The sequence below is a fragment of the Aspergillus uvarum genome (assembly GCF_003184745.1).
Source record: "Aspergillus uvarum CBS 121591 unplaced genomic scaffold BO82scaffold_9, whole genome shotgun sequence".
Lineage (NCBI taxonomy): Eukaryota > Fungi > Ascomycota > Eurotiomycetes > Eurotiales > Aspergillaceae > Aspergillus > Aspergillus uvarum.
In genome coordinates this window covers 251,854-272,733 of record NW_020291306.1, presented here as the reverse complement: position 1 = coordinate 272,733, position 20,880 = coordinate 251,854, and the positions used below count along the sequence as shown (strand labels likewise).

General features: G+C 54.7%; 10 protein-coding genes across 10 annotated transcripts; 5 read left to right on the top strand and 5 right to left on the bottom strand.

The window, feature by feature from the left end:
- Positions 1 to 127: 127 nt before the first annotated feature.
- Positions 128 to 1,825, bottom strand: BO82DRAFT_276216 (uncharacterized protein; the record flags this gene model as incomplete). Its single annotated transcript, XM_025631140.1, has 1 exon — positions 128 to 1,825. A coding segment is annotated over one exon (1,698 nt), but the record flags the coding sequence as incomplete, so codon positions are not given.
- Positions 1,826 to 5,118: 3,293 nt separating this feature from the next.
- On the top strand, positions 5,119 to 8,957 carry BO82DRAFT_429766 (uncharacterized protein; the record flags this gene model as incomplete). Its single annotated transcript, XM_025640567.1, has 2 exons — positions 5,119 to 5,158; positions 6,342 to 8,957. 2 exons carry the CDS (start codon positions 5,119 to 5,121, stop codon positions 8,612 to 8,614), a joined length of 2,313 nt encoding a protein of 770 aa, XP_025495018.1. The 3' UTR covers positions 8,615 to 8,957.
- BO82DRAFT_211099 (uncharacterized protein) lies at positions 8,763 to 9,427 on the bottom strand. Its single transcript, XM_025630695.1, has 2 exons — positions 9,062 to 9,427; positions 8,763 to 9,000 (listed from the first exon to the last, which is right to left on the bottom strand). Exons 1-2 carry the CDS (start codon positions 9,351 to 9,353, stop codon positions 8,912 to 8,914), a joined length of 381 nt encoding a protein of 126 aa, XP_025495017.1. The 5' UTR covers positions 9,354 to 9,427; the 3' UTR covers positions 8,763 to 8,911.
- A 420-nt stretch (positions 9,428 to 9,847) lies between these two features.
- BO82DRAFT_351619 (SCO family protein) lies at positions 9,848 to 11,114 on the top strand. The gene is made up of 3 exons (XM_025634473.1): positions 9,848 to 10,399; positions 10,460 to 10,784; positions 10,857 to 11,114. Exons 1-3 carry the CDS (start codon positions 9,926 to 9,928, stop codon positions 10,976 to 10,978), a joined length of 921 nt encoding a protein of 306 aa, XP_025495016.1. The 5' UTR covers positions 9,848 to 9,925; the 3' UTR covers positions 10,979 to 11,114.
- A 176-nt stretch (positions 11,115 to 11,290) lies between these two features.
- Positions 11,291 to 11,920, bottom strand: BO82DRAFT_399232 (molybdopterin synthase catalytic subunit; the record flags this gene model as incomplete). Its single annotated transcript, XM_025639088.1, has 1 exon — positions 11,291 to 11,920. The coding sequence occupies one exon, from the start codon at positions 11,918 to 11,920 to the stop codon at positions 11,291 to 11,293; it is 630 nt and encodes a 209-aa protein (XP_025495015.1).
- A 1,075-nt stretch (positions 11,921 to 12,995) lies between these two features.
- Positions 12,996 to 13,721, top strand: BO82DRAFT_381250 (DUF4396 domain-containing protein; the record flags this gene model as incomplete). Its single annotated transcript, XM_025637832.1, has 3 exons — positions 12,996 to 13,014; positions 13,108 to 13,362; positions 13,425 to 13,721. The coding sequence occupies 3 exons, from the start codon at positions 12,996 to 12,998 to the stop codon at positions 13,715 to 13,717; spliced, it is 567 nt and encodes a 188-aa protein (XP_025495014.1). The 3' UTR covers positions 13,718 to 13,721.
- Positions 13,722 to 13,856: 135 nt separating this feature from the next.
- On the bottom strand, positions 13,857 to 14,527 carry BO82DRAFT_351617 (uncharacterized protein). Its single transcript, XM_025634472.1, has 4 exons — positions 14,450 to 14,527; positions 14,290 to 14,376; positions 14,090 to 14,225; positions 13,857 to 14,034 (listed from the first exon to the last, which is right to left on the bottom strand). Exons 1-4 carry the CDS (start codon positions 14,466 to 14,468, stop codon positions 13,974 to 13,976), a joined length of 303 nt encoding a protein of 100 aa, XP_025495013.1. The 5' UTR covers positions 14,469 to 14,527; the 3' UTR covers positions 13,857 to 13,973.
- An 803-nt stretch (positions 14,528 to 15,330) lies between these two features.
- BO82DRAFT_303608 (glycoside hydrolase family 13 protein) lies at positions 15,331 to 17,245 on the top strand (the record flags this gene model as incomplete). Its single annotated transcript, XM_025632159.1, has 3 exons — positions 15,331 to 15,802; positions 15,866 to 16,628; positions 16,711 to 17,245. 3 exons carry the CDS (start codon positions 15,331 to 15,333, stop codon positions 17,243 to 17,245), a joined length of 1,770 nt encoding a protein of 589 aa, XP_025495012.1.
- Positions 17,246 to 18,064: 819 nt separating this feature from the next.
- BO82DRAFT_210932 (uncharacterized protein) lies at positions 18,065 to 18,687 on the top strand. Its single transcript, XM_025630694.1, has one exon. The coding sequence runs from the start codon at positions 18,148 to 18,150 to the stop codon at positions 18,649 to 18,651; it is 504 nt and encodes a 167-aa protein (XP_025495011.1). The 5' UTR covers positions 18,065 to 18,147; the 3' UTR covers positions 18,652 to 18,687.
- On the bottom strand, positions 18,688 to 20,873 carry BO82DRAFT_210931 (uncharacterized protein). Its single transcript, XM_025630693.1, has 2 exons — positions 20,675 to 20,873; positions 18,688 to 20,612 (listed from the first exon to the last, which is right to left on the bottom strand). Exons 1-2 carry the CDS (start codon positions 20,727 to 20,729, stop codon positions 18,724 to 18,726), a joined length of 1,944 nt encoding a protein of 647 aa, XP_025495010.1. The 5' UTR covers positions 20,730 to 20,873; the 3' UTR covers positions 18,688 to 18,723.
- Between the last annotated feature and the right edge of the window lie 7 nt (positions 20,874 to 20,880).

Sequence of the window (20,880 nt, the reverse complement as noted above, 5' to 3'; positions counted from 1 at the left end):
AGTTGGATCGAGAAAACGGAACGCTCAAAGTCGTCGAGACGACTGGTCGTGAATGCGTTTCGAGAAGCCTGTTCAGAGCCAATCGAAACTTGTCCGCGCGCAAAATCAACCACACCAAGAAGCACCCTCACATGGGGCGGCGGGGTCGCGGGGGAGGAAGATCGCCATGACAGCCCAGGACGCGCAACGATTCCCAAACCCGTTTATAGAGCGGGGGCCGCGCGAGGGTGAGGCTTTGGTGAATCGCTCTGTCAGATCGGTCCTCCCGGCAGAAAGTACACAGCTTTTCAGCCTCAGTCAGGCCCTTGGGCGATGAGTCAGATCGCTGCCGCCGTCGCGACTTGGCTTGCATCGCAGCGGCTGTCGTGCGGTCCATGTCAACGTTGACAGCCCCGTTGCTGTTACGTCGCGATCGCGGTTGAACAAGCGACGTCGTGGAGGGCGCGACCAGTCTCAGGGTCTGCTGCGCAGTGGGCCGCAAGATGTCTTTGGACCGTGACCGAATGAGATCTCGCATAGGCGACGGGCATGGTAGCTCTGGAGGTAGATCGGGCGTGGAAGGGAACCTTTCCAATCCCTGTGGGTGTTGACTTGCGGCTTGGGTATTGTTGAGCTTCGGGGCCGACTTGGCGACGCGAAGATGCACTCTGCTTCGGACCTTCTTCAAAGTGTCCATGGGCTTGCGAGACAAGGACCTCGGATCGACCGACTCGCTATCCGAGTCGGACTCCCATACCGACTGCTCGTGCTGGCAGATCATCCCCGCCGGTGAGGTTGCTGGCCGCTTCGCCATCGGGTGACGCTCAACGGATGGTGACGCTGGACCTGGGCTCGGCACCGGGCTCGGACGGTCATTCCCAGAAATGAACATAGCCTGGTCAAAATGCGACACGTGCGGCTCTTTGGTTACAGGGTTGTACCAGCAAGGTGGAGATATCATGGACGGGGCGATTGGAGGACGAATAGCTGGCGGTGGCCCTTTCTTACCGGGCTTGCTGGTTCGATTGCGGACGCCGTTGGGCAGGGAGGGCAATGGCTTCCCACGGGAAGATGCGGGATCGTGACTACTTACTCTCTGCATTACCAGGGTGTCTGTGGATGCGTTGGATGGCCCGGCGAGCGTCTTTAACGATCGCGTCGGTGTTGAAGGCTCCGTTGTCAGCGTTGTCTGAGACAGGTTGGCAGGTGTAGATGAAGTCGGGTATACTTGGCGCCTAGGACTGGGAGGTGCTTGTTGGTTGAGCAAAGACTGATATTCTGACCCCGATGTGATGGTCTCCCGGTTCGTGAGAGCGGAATAGTTGGAAGAGAATGAACTGCTGGGTGTCAAATCCGGCGTCGCATCGGTCTGTACCGAGCTGAAAGACGATTGATCGTAGCTTGGGAACTTTCCTCCCCAGGGCTGTTTAGCAGTGATTTCGCGGAGGCTCAATTGATGCTCTAGCTCAACCACCGACAGAGTGGATCGGTTGACGTTGGATCGTAACCTCGTGGGGTCTCCACGCGACGAGATTGCGAAGGGACCGCCTTTGTTGTTGTGTAAAGACGCAAGCATCAAGTACTGACTGGCTTCGTCACGTTGTCTGACATCGCGACTGTGCGGCCGCCCAGGGCCCCAAGGGCCACCCTCTGCCAGAGTGTGCTCGAGATAAAAGGGATCTGGGTTCGACTCGTCAACAATCCCCGGACCTCGGACAGGGTAGAATGATGAAGCCCGCTTCTTGGCCGGGATGGCTTCGGGGTAAAGTGTGGTTTGCGATAACTTGCGGCTATTGTAGGAGGCGCTCACTTCGCCGGGCATGCGAGAGTATCCGTTAGCCATGGGCTATGGTTCTGTGGTAAAACGAGAGATTGGTCGTGGTCATTCAGGCGTGCAAGTAGCTCATCAGAGGCATAAGACAGAGACGTGGTTGATTCGTAGTACAATTGAAAGGAGAGACATCAACTAAGCGAAGGAATATATTGTGACAGTGAAATCAAGAATGGCGAGGACCAAGGGGAGAATATGTTTATACATATCTCGCCAAAAATAACAACGTCGCCGTGGCCCACCTAGGGCATATCCAACCATTGCAACGGTGGCTAGGCCGGGGAGGAGCTCGACGCATGCCAATGCTCAGAGGTGTAAACAAAAGCTCTAACGTCCGTGGGGACAGACTCCAATGACCTATCAGACCTTACATCTTCCTGTCCTTCGGTAGGGATGAAGATGTGCAGCAAGGCAGGTCGCCCCTCGACGCAGGAGCAAGGGAGGCTCGGAATCTCGATCCGCAACTTAGTTGGCGCGGGGTCTCATAACAAACTCCAGGATTAACCCAAGTATAATTCTTTTTGGGCCATTCCCGTTAAGCTTCCTTGTTGTGCACGTACCCCCGAAAGAGGAAGGACATCAACACCTTTCGCGGTTGGTTTTCGTATCCCTGAGGGCCCTGAGGGCCCTGAGGGCCCTGAGGGCGCCAACCACCACGTCGATTTCTCCCGCACTGCGCGGGTTGATGCTTTGACATCGAATGAACGGATTGTGAAGAGCTGGCTTAGACTTTTTGGTTTGTGTGCGAACGAGGCCAGGGCCGATCCACAAGTAGCTACAAGGTTTGTGGACTCCAGGTATGGTAGTCGACGAGAACACACAGAAATTGCAGACCTCTACCCACAGGACGGGTTGAGGCACAGAAGATCTAGAAGTCTTCCCTGTGCAAAGGTTGAGGGGCAGGTAGAGGATAAGCAAATGTGAGAGATCAGGCCCATCCGGGGCGCTGGGACACAGGCCACTTGCTAACTTAGTTCCGCAGTGATACGTCGATCCTGCCGTTGATCCTTCTCTCCTTGATCGTGTTTTCAGTCGTCCCTTTCCAACATCCCTCAAGATCCCTTGTCAATCCAGGTCTACTGCTTCATTCAGTTCATCGATAGCCCGATTGCAATGAATCGAATCAAGCTTTGAAATCTGGATCTTTCGTCATAAAACCTCCGTAGTTTGCCAAACCCCGTCGAAGCCTCAGTTACTGGTTCCCATAGTTCGGAGAAAATTATAGACCAGCTTCCGTCCATCCCGCATTCCAGATTATCATACCGGGTTGCCATGATACCGGGGGCTTGCATTAGGGTCCCAGGAGCTGGAGCCAGGCCTGCTTCGAAATCTGTCTGCCTGCCTTCCAACGCCATCCCTATTGTGGTCTGGTGAAGAAACAGATCCTTCTTTCTCCTAATCTCCGACAGGCTGGTCCGTTGGCCTGTGAGCATCTCCTGTGAGTCCTTGCTGGTCACCCATCGTCCAGACCAAGGGCTGGAGAGGAGGTTTATCCCTGTTCGAGCGCTTCTCTGTCGCAAATCATCACTCGCTTGCAGGCAATTGAAAGAAATAGGGAACAATTCTCAATGACAAATTCTGCACTTATCCTATGTGCAAGTCGTAAATGTTAAACTTCGATCATTGCCGGTTCCTTGATTTAAGCGTAATGGAGGTCGTCTGGTGGCAACGAGCCCGCAGGTGCATCTTGTGGTGTCTTTCCGAAAATATATAGTGACGACAGCAGCACCCTTTCTAGCTACTGCTGGCAGTCGTATCAGTGAATCGCAGGTTTGTCCAATACTATCGTTACAAACATAGCAGCAGGTTCGTTTTCGTGGCGCTTGTTTATTTCAAGAGCACTCTCCATGTTGGTTTGTCCCAGATATACTAAGGACATCAGAACACATCAGAACAGAGGAAATGAGAGATTCGAACTACCTCAATCTTGCCTACTGGTCAACTCTCGGTCCGTCGGAGACGCAACGCATTGTAAGGCCCACATTCCGGACCTGCGTATCAGGCTATGGTCTTAATTCACCTTATGCATGCTTTGACGCAAATCTACCTCTGAGGGGACCTGCGTGAGACATGAAGCGCGACCATAGTCGCCATACAGAGTACGGTTAGCATAAGATCGCCCCCTTGAATGTCACCTAGACTCATGGGCCGATGCATAGACTAGATTCTTGGTGTCGATTGCTGTCCTGAGGGATGTTGCATGTAATTCTCTGGGATTTCTTCACGGGGAGTTTCTGCACGACGTTTCGGGCACCACAGCTGTCACCTCCTGCCGACGTCTAGATTCGTACCTTGGTGATAAGACCTCAGAGAAGACCTATTAGACTAAGTTAGTTGTAGTCGTAGTCGTCTTGTGAGCTGCACTTGGTCGAAAGCCTTGACACAAGCGGCGCTCCAACTCCCCACCTTTCTTTGAATCATCAATCACTTTCTCGCTCCCACCAAATCGGGTGGCAAATTGAACAGGAGACAATGTGAGCAAAGCAGTTTTATGTGTGAGACCGGCTGCAAGGCAGTTCGATAGGTCTGAAACCGGGACGGATGGAAAAGCTTTCCTCAAAGTCAATTGGGAGCCGAGCCGAAAGGCCCTTGCATCTTACTCGTCTGTCGCAGAAGGCTTGGAGATGGTTGTAAGCTGACCAGGTAGCTGGCACCCTTCAGCTTCCGAACGTCCACTAAGAACCAACTGAGACCCGACCGGTAAGAATTGTGACTACAAACACAGGGTCCAACTCTTGTGACTGAATGAATTTTCCCAGGACGACGAACTAAATGGACCAGGGGTCTCGTTTGCTGAGTCTTATTGGTAGCACCTGAACCCGAGGGTGGTAAGGTAGTGATAGATCATCAAAGGTCCAGATCGAATTTCTCCGGATTGATCAACGGCTTCTCGTGCGACCATAAAAGAGGACTAGTCGATAGTCTAAGGTACCGCCATCAGCAAGTCCAGGTCTGTGCTCCGCTAATGGAGCCGATGTGGAGTCGAGGAGCAAGAGCCCGGAAACCAGAAACTGCTGAACTGTCGACAAATCGCTTTCGCTCGCGTGAAGTTATCATGATTGGTGATGGATCAACACTTGATGATGAGGCTGTCCTCAGTCGACATGAACATTAACTTCATTTAAACAGTCATGACTCGACAGAATGGGCAGGAAGCAGTTGACAGGCGGCGACCTAATGATGACGGGTCGGGACTGAATCCCATCCAGGCATCGCCAGCACATCAGCCTCGGATTGGGCCATTGCAAGGGCAGAGCTTGGCTAGCGCGGGTTTCTATATATACTTAATTCCCGGGCGGTTTGTCGCGATGATGCAATGGCTCTTCATCGATGTAAATGATGATGAATGTTTGTCTGGTTCGCGTGGAGGGGGAAAGATCTGACGGAGATTGTCGAGATCCAACACTGATCTAAAGGCGATCAATCCGCGATCAACAGAAGGAACGGAACTCCAATACGAGTACACTCAGGCAAACTTATGACTTATGAAATCAGTCACCTTGGGTACTCAGCCTGCTAGTTGTCCGACGAGTCGCAGTCGGCCTCAATTGAGCTGTGTGCAACCTGTGAAGGCCGGGGGGGTTGGAAGGCAAGGAAGACAAGTTTGAATGGGTGTGTGGGTGTGTGGGTGTGTGGGATTTTGATCTGGTCCTTGCGCTGCGCAGAAATGAATCAACGTCATCTTTTTTCGTCCGTTCTCGATTCCGTATAACAGCAATCAAGTGGTGACAAGGGTCGTAGTCAGAGTTGGTGAATCCATAACCATCGACCATCGATTTGCGATCGGGTAGATTTACTCAATTGTTTGGTACGTTCCTACCTATTCTATGGTACAGTCTTTGGTACCGGCTAAAACCCCCGTTTCACCTTCCCTTCTTTCCTAAGCAAGCTCTTGCCCAATTCTTCCAATCCTTCCAATCCAATTTTCATCTTTCTTTTCTTCCTACTTGGTTGTTGTCTTCAGTCTTCACACGCCCTTAATCCAGACCGCTTCATAGCTTAGGCTCCCTTTCTCCCCTTTTTGTAAGGAGGCAATTGGGCTGTCTTGCTCTGCTTCATGCCGGCCACGGGCCTCTGAAGTAGTGCTCGTTGCGGTCTGGCAGGGCGCTTTTTCAGGAACAGGTGAGCGCAACTGCAGCTTCCGATTCCCACTCCCAGCCATCGCATTTTCCGCAACGACCCTTCTCATTCGACCAGCCACTGTCAATTTTAGTCGCGTGGCTCGCTCAGAAATGTTCTCCTCTTCCTCTTTGCTGTTCCTCCCCGTGTTTCAATCCCCCGAGATACCCACATTCCACTTGTCTCCTCTTTACTGACCTACCATTGCCTGTTCAGTGGCCGGTGTATCGTGCGTGTGCTGGACAAGAAGCGGAGTCGTGCCAAAGTTGTGCAGCTCCCCTGACACGTTACCAAGCCCACCCTACGATCGCAAGCCTCCTGTTCCTGGAGTCCCATTGAAAGGGAATTGAAGTCCCAGCACTCACGTTGTCGTCGCATCCGCATCCGCCTCGCTCACATACCACTGCGGCAGTGTCTTATCCTTATCGCGGCACGTTTGACGAGACCTACGAAGTTTACGATCCACATACGTTGACGACTCTTTCACCGCAACGCCAGCAGCAGGCTGCTCCCCGCCCCTTACCTGAACCTACCTTTGACCCAGACCTACGACCGTCGAGTGCTTTGGGAAGTACTCGATCGTTGCGGAGAACGTCTCGTCATTTTCAGCGCCCACCATCGGTCGATGTGTCCGGACGGCCTTTTGAAATAGAGCAAACAATTCCTGTCTTGGTGCAGTCAATCTCGGACCACGGCAACGGTATTGCGGCAATACGTCCCGCGCTTTCGGAAGTGCATACGGATCACGACGAAGAGGCTGACTCGGCACCGGAAGATCATTTTGAACGGGCGGACACCTCGTACTGGCCTCGTAGGTCTACACGAGTTTCCCCGCGCACAGCATCTGCGATCCTCTGGACGCTGGAAGAAGCGATTCGCAAACCATTCCCCTTCACAACAGATTGGGAAGAAGTGAATGCGCCCATGTCTGACGCCGCAGGTACAACCGGCTTCAGCGCCAATGGCCGCACCCAGAATGGATCGTCTCGAGCCGCCCAGGGCCCAGTTTATGTCAATCCACACCCGCCAAGTGGTGTGCGGACTCCAACGGACATCATGAGACAGCGCCGGGATCGCGAGGCTCGCAAGAAGGCAGAACAGGAAGCTAGGGATCGGGAGCAGGAGCAAAGCAAGGCTCAAGGGCAAGCGCAGCCTTATGCTGCTGGCGTTGCCGGTGACAGAGGCTCACAACGGCGAGCGACGCAAAGGGCTCCCACAGGGCCGGAGGCGCAAGACTTACGCACCACCACTATTCCAGAACGGTCGACTAGCAACGCTCGACGACCAGACCCTCTGTCTCCCACACAGGCAGCAGGCACCGGTGTGGGACATGGTCATGCAAGGCCGACGACATCGGCAGGACAATTTAATCCAGCTCAGCAGTCCCAAATCCCGCCTCAGAGCTCTGCAGGGCTTTCCAAACCGCAAGGCCAAGCCCCAGCGTCTAATCAACCGAGCACGGGATCTCAACCTCAACAGCAATCTCGTCGAGTGCCTTTCCCGCATGCCTTCGAGCGTTGGGAGACTCTATCTTCTCACTGGGAAGGATTGACAGGCTACTGGATTCGCAAGCTGGAACAGAACAACGAAGGACTCGAGCGAGATCCTCTTAACCAGCAGATGGCTCGTCAAGTCACTGACCTTTCTGCGGCTGGTGCAAATTTGTTTCACGCCGTTGTGGAGTTGCAGCGATTGCGCGCATCGTCTGAGCGGAAATTTCAGCGCTGGTTCTTCGATACCCGCACGGAACAAGAACGAGCGAAGGAGTTGCAAGCAGATCTCGAGCGGCAGATCCGAACTGAACGACAGGCCCGCGCGGACGCTCTTGCTTCCTTGCAGAAGGCTGAAAGCGACAAGTCGCGTGCGGAAGAATTACTCAAAGAGATGCGTCGGGAGTTGCAAATCTCGAAAGAAGAGGCTCGCCGCGCCTGGGAAGAACTTGGTCGGCGCGAGCAGGAGGAGCGCGAGAGGACCAACTCCCTCCGTAACGGCGAGCCCACATTGGTAGGAGGAGTGCAAGTGGTGCCCATGGTTACTGGAGCCTCGCATCGTCAGGCATCGACCACCCGTCCCCAAACTCGCGAGAGCCCCTATGCAACCGGTGGGGCCACTAGTGAGGAGGGAGCGCCAAAGAGCACGGTGGACACCGAAGGCCAATACTATGGCGAGACTGCTGCATCGCCCACCGGCACGGATCCTTTTGTCGAAAGACCGCCACCGGCTTCCTCGTCTGCAGAAACTCAGAGGCAGTATCCTGCGCACTATTACGAGCAAGAGCCTGGCTACCCTGCTCGACCCACATCAGAAAATGACGATCGATCGTATGGTCCCAGTGTAGCCAGCAGTGAACCAGGCGAAGACGAATTCGGGGCCAGCTATCGCCGCAATCCACAAGGGCCAATTGTTTATCCTCCGACAATGTCCGAAGGAAGCGACGAGTATGAACACGGCTCACTAGATGAAACAGGATACCCTCCCAGCTCGCTGCCTGCCTCGTCCGGGTCTATCTATGGTGGTTACAACCAAGCTGTCGACTACAGTGGCTCGGGCTGGGGCGTCGGCTCTGGGTGGGAATCAATGACTCCCCGGCATCGCCATCCTACTCGCCTAAGTGATGTCATTGAAGAAGAAGAGCCGCGCACCACGCCTAGTCGTGCCAGTATGGCTAGCCGAAGTGTACAGTGAGATGGAAAGCTTTACCGTACATACCGCTTGAGGGCCAACTTCGGCCCAAGCTCGTCCTGCGTGTCGTCACGTCTCCTTCGGTCATGTGCTTTCTTTTTGTTTCTCGTACGACAATACCTCCTTGCTCCGCTTTCGTTATGTCTCCTTCAATCACATTCCATGTGCCATATTTGACCCGCATATTCCGTTTGGCCCAGAACCTGAGATCCAGCGAGCGTTGCCTGCATGGGACACATTCTCTCCATGGATCTCCAGTCTTTGCTTGCGAGGAAAGCACGCGGTGTAATTAATGTAATGCTACTCAAGTTCATGATTCCATCTGCTTTGCAATGATACATAGGACAGTCCTGGCCTTCTCAGATCTACCACATGCGGGGTAAACCAAACTATAGTGAATGTCAGTCCAGGGCTTCAGGAGGCGCGAAGGGCTTTGACATTAGCTTGAACCTTTCTGTGGACCTAGAGAAGGTGGATAGCACACTCGTAGAGTTGGATTACAGCTTGTGCTGGCGGATTCTCTCACAGTCGATCTTAGGCAGCTCGCGAATAGTGGGGGTGTTCTCGTCCGTGGATAGGGTAGACTTGACGTTGAAGAACACTTCAGGCGGCCCAGGGGTACCGTCATATCGAGCAGTGATTTCCCAAGGACAGTTGGACAAGTCATCATCAGACAGCTCATAGAGAAGATGGTCGTAGTCGCCGTTGAGTATGCGGGCTTTGACAATGAATAGCACCTCATAGACAGCTTCTGCGAAACGTAGGCGCTTTCCCATGAAACCAGTGTCTTGTCAGTGCCTGATTCTTCTTTCGGATCAGCCTCGGGGCAATTCGTGGCTTCCGTTTCAACGGTTTTCTTGGTCTTCTGGTCTGTATTATTCATATTGCCTATGTTTGCGTGATGATAGCCCTGCATAGAGGTGAGGGAGTTGGAACCGCGTTAGCAGGACGATCGCGGGGGGAAGGGAGTTGGGGAAGGCCAAACAGATGGTGATGACGATGATGAGAAAGTATGAGAAGGTAAAAGTAGAGTCAAGTTGTCAAATGGTCATCGAACATAGCTGTTCGATATACTTACTATACTATGTAGATAGATGCACGTGATAGAGATCGGGGTACTGTACTACCAACCGCACTAAACCGTAACTGGACTCCATCAAGCAAACCCCGGCGGGCGGGCGCATCCAAACCACACCTCCGACCCCGACCGACCGCCGTGGTTCGTTCCCCGTCCGAGAAACAAAATCCTCCGCGCAGTCAGGCCACTTCTTTTACCCTCCCTCTCCCCCATCAATTGGTTTTAAACAAAACATCATGGCCTCCTCAATCCGACCCGCAAGCCGCATTCTTGCGCGTGCCTCGCGCGCCTCCCTGTTTTCGCTCGAGTCCCCGGCCACTCGAACCCTTGCACGGACGACGACCGTGAACACCCAAACCGCCGCCGCCCGCACCAACACCATCACTCACCATCAATTGAAGAATGGCACCACCATCGCCCACCGTGCCTTCTCGACCTCGCGGGTCCACCTCAAGAAGTCTCCGACGATGGGCCAGCTGAAGGCGCGCAACTCGACGGGCCCGTTCTCGTGGAAGTCGGCGCTGCTGTTCGTGCTAACGGGCGGCGGCATGATCATCTACTTCCGGGTGGAGAAGGAGCGGCTGGAGCGCAAGCGCATCGCGGAGATGAGCAAGGGGGTGGGCAAGCCGCGGGTCGGGGGGCCCTTCACGCTGACGGATCTGGATGGGAAGGAGTTCACGGCCGAGGATCTGAAGGGGAAGTATAGCTTTGTGAGTTTTCCTGATGCCTCTAAACCGGGACACAGTCAACTGATTGGGATGTGCTGCAAGGTGTACTTCGGATTCACCCACTGCCCGGATATCTGCCCCGACGAGCTGGACAAGATGGCCGAGATCATCGACAAGGTCAACGAGGCCACCGGCGGCGAGAAGATCTTCCTGCCCGTGTTTATTACGTGTGACCCCGTCCGCGATACGCCCGAGGTGCTGCGCGAGTACCTAAAGGAGTTCCACCCGGGCATCATCGGGTTGACGGGCACGTACGACCAGGTGCGCAATGTGTGCAAGCAGTATCGGGTGTACTTCAGTACGCCGCGGGATATCAAGCCCGGGGAGGATTATTTGGTGGATCATAGTATCTACTTTTACCTTATGGGTGAGTTTTCTTTTTTTTCCCTTGGGACTTGGGTGAAAGGGCCTAGGCTAATATGTTCTCGTGCTTTTGCAGACCCCGATAACGACTTTGTGGAGTGTATCGGACGTCAGGACACGCCTGAGTCCGCCACGCGGACTATTATGGAGCACATTAACGATTGGAAGCGCGAGGGCAAGCCTTTGAGGAAGGATTAGATTCGTCGTTTTCTAGCCTGGGGGGCCATGTGTGTACAATATAATACCCTACTCTGTAAAATCATGAGGACATTTGAATGTTTGTGGATGGGAGCGGCCTCCCCACTCAATCAAAGCCATGACTATTTTATCTAGACGTCTGGCCGAACTTGCTTTTTCACCGAGTAGTATACAAAGTTAATGTAGATATTTTTGCTATAATAGCAACAAATATTCCTCCAGCTATCAGTTCCAATATACACCGCTCCAATGCCCTTCAAACCAACTATGCAATCCCTCCCCCTCCCCCTTCCAACAACACTGCAAGGAAAATCACCCCACCAACTCCCCCTCACGATCCCTCTCCCGATTCTCGCGCCACTCCCCGCCCCCATCGACAAATACCTCGCGCTTCCAGATCTCCGCCCGCTCCTTGCACCGCTCCAGCACCTCCTCGCCGGCCCGCCACGCCGCGCCGCGGTGGCCCGCGCTCACCGCGATGGCGATACTGCTCTCCCCGATGGGCACGTCGCCGAGCCGGTGCGCGATCGCCACGCCCAGCAGGCCGTGGGCGTGCACAGCGGCCTCGGCGATCTGGGCTAGCGTCTTCAGCGCCAGCGGCGGGTACGCCGTGTAGCTGAGCTGGGCGACGGCGCGGTCCCCGAAGGTGTCCCGCGTGGTGCCCAGGAAGAGCACGTTGGCGCCGGCTTGCGGTGAGGAGACGAGGGTCAGGGCTGCGGTGGCGTCCAGCGGAGCGTAGGTGAGCGTGATGTGCGTGTTGAGGGTTGGGTTCGTGGTGGTGCGGGGGTAGGTGGTTGGGTTTAGGTGGGGAGGGAGGGGTTCGGATTGATTTTGGGGGGGTTGGTGTTCGGAGGGTTGAGGTGGGACTTCTTGTTGTTGTTGTTGTTGTTGTTGTTGTTGTTGGGTTTGTGGTTCGGAGAGGGGTTGGGTTGGTGTGGTCATGGTGGGTTCGTGGAGGGTTTGTGGTTGTGTATTGTTCGGTGCTGTCACGGCGTGGGAGGAGGGTGGGTGGTGATGTGTCTGGTTTGTTGTTGCGGTGGTTCACTTGGGGGTCTCGGAGTGAGATTTGGATAATGAATGGATGAGATGATGCTTGTAGAGGGAATGATCGATGAAAATAAGTACTCGTATATGTGTTCCAGTCGAGATCAATGGCAGACGAACAAGAATAGAAAATAGATAAAGGCAACATGCGATGACTACATTCAGATAGCTTATCAATGATCAGCGGGGAGCTGACCGAACAAGCAGGCGGTCAAGTCTACAGTGACGTTTACCAGATCAGGACTAGCGGGTAGTTGTCCCCTGATCCGCGGTGATTGATTGCGGTTGACTTTTGAGTTACTCCGTAGCCTCTCTAGATTTCTAGACCCCGACGGCGCATGAATCTGGACTTCGGATTAATCTCTTGCATGGTGTCTACGCAAGTGAATCCCAGGAATCTCATAATACTTCTGGAGCTTGTCAGGGTTGTATGGCATCGGCTGTTACCACCTACGAATCTAGTCTCTCGTGCGCATTTCTGAAGCAACGTACTGCCCCCAAATTCCCTAGCCAGAACGTAAAGCGCGGTATTTGCGAGCCACCGCAGATCGATTTAGTACGCGCTGCTGAAATATGTGCAAATTACTCGATCTTACGCAAAGCCACGGCGATAATTTGCTCTTCAGGAAGTGGTATCTGCGGTGTTCAGTAGTGGACATTCTATACTCTAGTCGCCACACACTCTACCAATCAATCAACTAGGCCTGAGGTCAAAAAAGGCATAAATTTACACAAAAAGGCATAAAATAATCTCAATCCTCCTTACTTGAACACCAAGTGTATTTCTCCGAAATCTGCCAAAGAAGAACACTCTAACCAAGTCCCCGAAAGCATTCGCCGAATGCGCGATTTTCGCGTTAATGGGAGGCAGAATCTTATCGCAATAAAGAACGACGAACCCGGCCCGTTTTCCTTTTCTGTGCCTGGAAATGAAACACCTTATGAGCGCTTTCCCAGAAACAATAGGATAAAGATGCATCTTCACTGCAGAAGTGTCATATGCCAACGGACAAGACTATCTCCGTCCTTATCCTCCCTCCTTGGCTCCCGAATATACCACCAACAGTGCTCTCCACCCACGGAAGGATCGAAACCATGCCACAACAATACAACTTCAAAACAACATAGCCCACAGACAACCCGCGCAAGCTCTGCACCACAGCCCTCAACATCCTCTATCCTTAATCGTTCGTTCTGGACCTGCCGCTCCTCATGGAAGCGCGCACGAATCAACACCCTGCGGTGCCTCATCGGCTGCACCATCGGTGACTTCTCCGCCCTCTGGATGCTGCAAAGCTTTACCCCAGATCTCGGGATGGGCACGATTATGGGACTATCCAGTACGTGTTGTCTTTGTATTCCGATATTCCCAAACAACTGACCTCAGACACTCCGTAACCAGTGGCCTCCGGCATCACCACCTCCATCCTTCTTGAAACATATCTCCTCTGGCGGGGCGCAGACCAGCTTTCCCTGCCGATGGCCTGCCGGACGGCCATGGGGATGAGTATGGTCTCCATGCTGGCGATGGAGATCGCCGAGAATGCGGTGGATTATCATCTGACGGGGGGCGTGGTCGCTGTCGGGGACCCGCAGTTCTGGCTGGCGGCGGGCGTGTCGGTGGGCGCGGGGTATCTGGCTCCGTTGCCGTATAACTATTGGCGGTTGCGGAAGTACGGGAAGGCTTGTCATTGACCTTGCATCCTTTCTTTTTTTTTTTTTTTTTTTTCTGAGGAATTGAAGGGGTACTGTGAAGCTGGTAATACCCCGGATAAACCGGGATTACAGTGTGAAAGCCGAGAAGGTTGGAGCATGGCAGATGTTCAGATGCAGTGTAAAATAAGCGCGTGTATCCAGAATCTCATTGCCTGACAGTATGTACATCTTGTAGCTTGCTCCCCATCCTTCTCCTCCTGCCCAAGCAGACCCCCTGTTCATTTACTTCCATGCCTCAAAACTCCAAGTCATAAGCCAACGCATCGTCGCACAGTTCCTCTCTCAACTTCTGCACCCTACAAAATTCGATTAGTCTCTGGGCATCTTCGATGACAGAACGGATCAACTCACTCCAGATGCGCAGGATGCGCAGCATACGTTTGTACATCATTTGGCTTCTCCAGGATAGCCACAATTCCCATATCGAAGCCCTTGGCTCTGGCGGCCGTGGCTGCGAGGGGGCCGCCGGCTTGGAGTTCTCGGAGACCTGGGGAGGGCTTAGTATAGACACTGTACAATAAACAGGTAGAAAGTGAGTCGCTCGAGCTTACCAGGGATCTGACCGACCATGCCCTTTGCTAGGCTGGACCAATGGTCAACTCGGGCCTTGCTGACGCCGGGTTTGAGGCGGAAGAGGACTGGATGGGGGCTGTCAGTTACAGGGATAGGCACTTAATGTATGGAGAGATAGCGGAGTTGGGGCTGGGGTACCAATGTGGTAGATGGCCATCTTGTAAGTGATGGTTCCGGGGGCCTTGGACTTATGCGAATTCAACTTGGAAGATCAGATCAAAACCAGTCCTCTATTTATGCAGATAATGGTCTTACCTTTATAGTAAATGGTAGTAAGCCGGGGACGGAGTTCAACCGATTGCCGGCGGGGAAATTCCGGTTTATAGTTGTGCCTGAATTATCTACAAGTTTATAATGACGCTAACGTGTATGCAGTCGGTGTCTATGCTTCAGATTCGACTCGAGATCGATCCTTAACGCTGGTAGTGCTATATTCATTGAGTAGGTTCCACTGGCCGTTGTACTTGGTGTACCAGAAGCACAGCTCGCCTACTTAGAGTTTACATTCCGGACATACTCAAATCTGCACGCCATGGTTGAGGGGCAGTTGTTTGGATTGATTCTCACAAGCCAATTGGTCAGAAGTCGGACCGAGAGACAGGATGAGTTGCATAGTGGCGGTTGCCAGTTGGCCATTGCATCTGTGCCCCTCCAGCACAACAGGGGATCATCTCATCCCCTCTCCACCCTCTCTCATTTCCTCAAAAAGTGGGTGGAACCACACACCAGATGTCCATTAGAGACTGGAAGATTGTGGACAATTGATCCACCCAAGCCTGAAGCATGAGTGGCATACGACCCCGGAGAAGTGGACAACCAAACCCACCGAGAATTTCTCCGCATGCGAGACACCCGAGTTGATCTTCGATGGAGCACACCTCCAGCGCAGAAGCACTGCCCCTCATTGCCAGCTACACAAACAAATAAGAAGGATGATCGACCCCTCCTTTTTCCAATTACCCTCAACTCTCACGGTCATCCATCCCTGACCACCCTTCGTAATTCACATTTAGCCCGTGATGCCCAAACCTTCCTCCCAGATTCACCGCGCCTGGTGGAAGGAAAGCTCTGTCTATCAGATCTGGCCCGCCTCTTACAAAGACAGCAACGATGACGGCATCGGCGACATCCCCGGCATCGTCTCGAAGCTGGACTACATCAAGGACCTGGGCGTCGATATCGTCTGGCTCTGCCCCTCGTACAAGTCGCCCCAGGTCGACATGGGGTACGACATCTCCGACTACTACAGCATCGCCGACGAGTACGGCACGGTCGCGGACGTCGAGAACCTGATCCAGGGCTGCCACGCGCGGGGCATGAAGCTGCTCATGGATCTCGTGGTGAACCACACCAGCGACCAGCACGAGTGGTTCAAGCAGTCGCGCAGTTCCAAGGACAACGAGTACCGGAACTGGTACGTCTGGAAGCCGGCGCGGTACGACGAGCAGGGCAACCGCCAACCGCCCAACAATTGGGTTTCACATTTCCAAGGTAAACTTTGGCTCTATTTCCGCTACCAAAGGGAGGGCAGATTGCTAATATTTGCACCTACAGGAAGCGCCTGGCAGTGGGACGAGCACACCCAGGAATACTACCTCCACCTGTACGCGACCGAACAGCCGGATCTCAACTGGGAGCACCCGCCCGTGCGCCAGGCGGTGCACGAGATCGTGCGCTTCTGGCTGGACAAGGGCACCGACGGGTTCCGGATGGACGTCATCAACTTCATCAGCAAGGACCAGCGGTTTCCCGATGCGCCGGTCCAGGATCCGCGGACGCCCTGGCAGTGGGGCGACAAGTACTACGCCAACGGTCCGCGACTGCACGAGTACCTGCAGGGCATTGGCCAGATCCTGAAGGAGTACGACGCCTTCAGCGTGGGCGAGATGCCCTTCGTCCGCGACACCAACGAGGTCCTCCGCGCCGTGCGCTACGACCGCAACGAGATTAACATGATCTTCAACTTCGAGCACGTCGACATCGATCACGGCCCGTACGGCGACAAGTTCCAGCCCGGCAGCTGGAAGCTCACCGACCTCAAGAGCTTTTTCGAGACGTGGCAGAAGTTCATGTACGAGAACGATGGCTGGAATGCCCTGTACTGGGAGAACCATGACCAGCCGCGCTCGATTGACCGGTACACGAACGCGAAGGAGGAGTACCGCACCGAGGCGGGAAAGATGCTGGCGACGATTCTGGCGTTGCAGTCCGGCACGCCGTTTGTGTACCAGGGTCAGGAGCTGGGGATGAGAAATGTGCCCGTGGAGTGGGATATCAGCGAGTATAAGGATATTGACTGCCTCAACCACTGGCATAGGTGAGCTTGTTCCTGCGCGGAAGATAAGGAAAGCTGCTGTAAAAGCTGCGGTAGTAGAGACTAACTTGGACTCGAATTACAGACTGCTCAAACACAAGCCGGATGACACCGAAGCGCAGAAGATCGCCCGCCAGGAATATCAGAAGAAGTCCCGCGACAACGGCCGCACCCCGGTGCAATGGTCTGCGGGCCCGAACGGCGGCTTCACCGACCCCAACGTCAAGCCCTGGATGTCGGTCAATCCCGACTCCGAGCGCGTCAACGCCGAGGCGCAGGTCAAGGACCCGCAGTCGACGTACCACTACTGGTCCTCCGTGCTGGGGCTGCGGAAGAAGTACCTGGATATCTTTGTCTACGGGGATTACACGCTGGTCGATCGGGAGAGCCAGGAGGTCTTCGCGTACACCCGGCAGTACGAGGACCAGAAGGCGCTGGTGCTGGCCAACTGGACTGACCAGACGCTGGAGTGGGATCCGGTCGCCAATGGGGTGGAGGCCGTGAAGGGGGTGGTTCTGAACACTTACGAGAGCACCGAATTGGCTGAGGGGAGGTTTCAGAGTGGTGGGAAATGGTCGCTCCGTCCGTATGAGGCGGTGGTTGTGCTGGTGCAGGCGTGAAATGATCTGATGACGTGCTGAATATGAAATGAATGAATTAGCAAGACTTTTAATAAGATGTGACTTCACTTTTGAGGGAGTCTTGGGCATGCATCTAGATCCTGGGGTTTGCGTATTAGATATGGTTCCATTGGAATACTTCCCCTGACCTGGGTAGGGGTGGGGAGAAAGATGCAATGATAAACGAGAAAGGATGAAAGCGCTGTTCTAATCACATAGCAAGGCCTGTGAAGTTGATGATTGAATCCAGTCCCAAGTCTCACAGCCTGATGCTCCCAACGAAATATCAAAGCAAATGCATTGACAATGTCCAGTACAGCCAGAAGAATTCGCACAGACAGCAATTGTTAATGAGAAAAACAATACCCAGCTTTTGAAGCCTGCTCTCCAGCAATACCTCATCTCAACACTCTTCTCCTTGTCTCCCATCTATCCCCTCCACCACAATTCCTCCTTTTCTTATGACACACACAGAACCCACAACCTCAATTCTTCAAGAAGTAATGGTCATATCCATTATCCACACAAATCCTCACCTGAGCCTCCCAACCTCAGCTCTCCAACCCATACAAGCAACACCACCTCCACCTCCCAGCCCAACACCCAACACACCCGGCCCAGCCAGAAACATGCCCAGAACATCGGCCTGCCCACTCCACAGTCAAGAATTGTCTACCTGGACATCTCATCCCGGTACCTCACCCCTTCCCTCCTCACCCACTAACTACTTCAGTTGAAACGGACCTCAACTATGAGAACATGGGAACCAGACCCGCCCACAACCCTCACCTCACCCCCCCGAGTATACTCATGCACCACCACTCACCACGCCAGACACGCCCCTGCCCCAACAACCCACAGAGCTTCTGCTGCGATTGCGCGCCTGGTGTGGCTATCTGGGTATGTCTACGGCTTTTCCTGTTCCTGATGCTGCTGATGCTGCTCCTGCTCCTGCACCCGGAGGCAAGGGAGGGAAGGTAGAATTCAAGGGCCGCGTTCGGAGTATGGCTTTTGCGGTGGTGCGGTGGTGCGGTGGTGCGGTAGGGTCAGCTTGCCATAAAACCCCAGTCCAGCGCAGTTCAGAACCGCCATCAGTCCCCGGAGTACGGACAGGAATGCACCAAAAGTCCACCAGAGTGCAGACAAGCACATCCCACCAAGCCCCTGCAGCATCTACAGAACCAACCCCGCAAACCCCCGAAGAACGCACAAGCCCACACCCAAAACCACCGCCGGTTTCTGGATGCGGTGGGGACGTTGGGGTTGTATTGCTTGGTGGTCGGGCTGAGGTTGGGGGTTGTGCGGAGGGTGCCTTTTGGATAGTGGCTTTTCTGAGGGAGTTGGAGTGTTTGGTTCGGGGGGAGGAGGGGAGGGAGCTTTGGTTAGTTACTGTTGTGGGAGGGTAACTTGAGCTCATACATGTGAGGGTCCCATTGGAACTACTTGTGATGTATTTCACCTGTTGGGTCTGGCCGGGGTCAAACCAACCCAATCCACACTGCAACTACCGGGACGACTATATACAACCACCTCGCGGCGAACGCCTCCCTTCCTCCCGCGCCTGACTTCTTCGCACTCGCCAGCAGCACACTCGGCTCGTACGCGGCCGGCTCCGTGCTGTTCCGCGTGCCGTCCCAGCAATACTTCTCGAAACAGCTGGTGCAGACGGCCGGCACCTCCGTGCCAGTGCGATCGAACGACCGCGCCAACACGGCGCAGCCGGCACACGTCGGCCAGTCGGCGTACGCCGCGCGGGTCCCGTTGCCGACGGTCACGACGTTGTAGCCGTTCGTGATCATCGCGTCGCGCTCGGCGATCTCGTACTTGAGCTGGAAGGTCGACTTGTTGGAGTAGGTGGTGTACGGGTAGTTGGGGAGGTAGACGACCAGCGGCGCGGGCCCGGTGATGTTGGAGCTGTTGCAGCCGAAGAAGGTGGGCCGCGTGTTGAGCCCCCGGTTGATGAAGGTGTTCTTGTCGGGGATGCTGGGGAAGACGGTGCCGTTGCCAATGCCGCTCGCGTTGAGGCTGCGCTCGTACGTCGCCACCAAGGGACTGCCGTTGGGCCAGCTGTTGGCCGTGCTGGCTGACGAGTCCACCGCGAATATCACGTCCACGTGCCGGTTGGGCTGGATCAGCGGGTGCAGGGGCAGGTTCTGCTTGTCCTCGCCGCCGTCGACGACGTTGAGGTCCGGCGTCTGCTCGTACGCGACCGACGCGTTGCGGTACTGGTAGAACGGGTTGGGCGAGTAGATGGCGATGTCGTCGTTACGCTCGCCCAGGTCTTCTAGGATGTCGGCCGCGATGTTCTTGAGCGTGCTGGGCAGGTCCGTCGTGTTGAGCTTCAGGATGAATTGGTTGAAGAGACTCGACGACGTCCCCATCACGAACCCGGCGTTGTCGTAGCCGCGCACGCAGGTGGAGTTGGCGGGGACCTGCCCGTCTTCGAAGTAGGTTCCGAGGTATTCGAGCGGCGCGAAGCCGAAGATCGACGGATCGAAGCTCCCGAATTCCCAGGGGTTGAACTCGTACACGGTGGAGTTACTGCCGATCAGAACCTCTCCGGGGTTGCGGCCGTCCGCGACAAGGAGCGGCATGGGCATCTTGCCGTCCTTGAAATCTTGGGTCAGCGCGATGGAGGACCAGGTGTAGCTGGGTCCTCCGTCGGTGGCGTTGATGAGTTGGTACGAGAGCGCGCGGCCCCAGTAGTCGGTGAAGGAGATGTTGTACCCGGCGTGGCGTTTCCCGGCCACGACCTTGACCAGTTCCTCGTAGTATTTCGCCGTATCCCAGATCTGCAGGCCCTTCGTCTTGGGCCCCTTGATGATCGAGTTCTGGAACTGCCACACTTCTCCTTCCTTGTAGGTCTGCAGATTGGAGATGGTGGTGAAATTGTTGATGTAGATCGAGCCCAGAAGCCAGCCGCCTCCAGACAAGCCCGAGAGGTACGTTGCGGACTGCAGAAGACCCCCCAGTTGGCCGCTCCGAGTTGATCCCTCCGTGCGACTGTCGAAGGCTTTGATGGCACCGGCGCCGTTCGTCAACGCCCGGTAGCCGCCACCGGACACGGCGATACCGATGTTGGGTAGGTTGGACACGTTGGAAGCATGGTTGGTGATGTAGGACACCGCGTCGAAGTCGCTCATGTTGATATGTCCGAAGAAGCCCTTCATGGGAGAGATGGTCTGCTGACGGCGCACATCCAGCCATGCAGTTTCATTCTTGGACAGCGCGGATGCGCTTCGAATTGTCGGCCTGCTGGAGGGGCAGGTCACGTTGCTTGGAGTATATTCATCGGGAGCGTTGGGAAGGGCACGTCGTGAGAGGGCTTCAAATGTCACATCGCCCGAGGTAGGAACAGCAATGCTGCCTGCTAAGTCTAGAGTCAGTAAGCCAGTGCTTGTATGGCGCAACACGGTCTGAGGATCATACCAGGGATAGACCCGAGAGCAAGCAGCGTTGAAAGCGAGAACCTCGTGAGCTTCATGGCGTAGTAGTAATTGCCAAGACTGGGCAATTGAGTTCCATCCACCGAGGGCGAACGTCTTAACCGTAACCGTTGGGATCGACCGTCTTATATAGGCTCCGGTCCATCCAGGGCGAATGGGGAGTTTCTCTCAATTGTGTGTGGCTCAGAA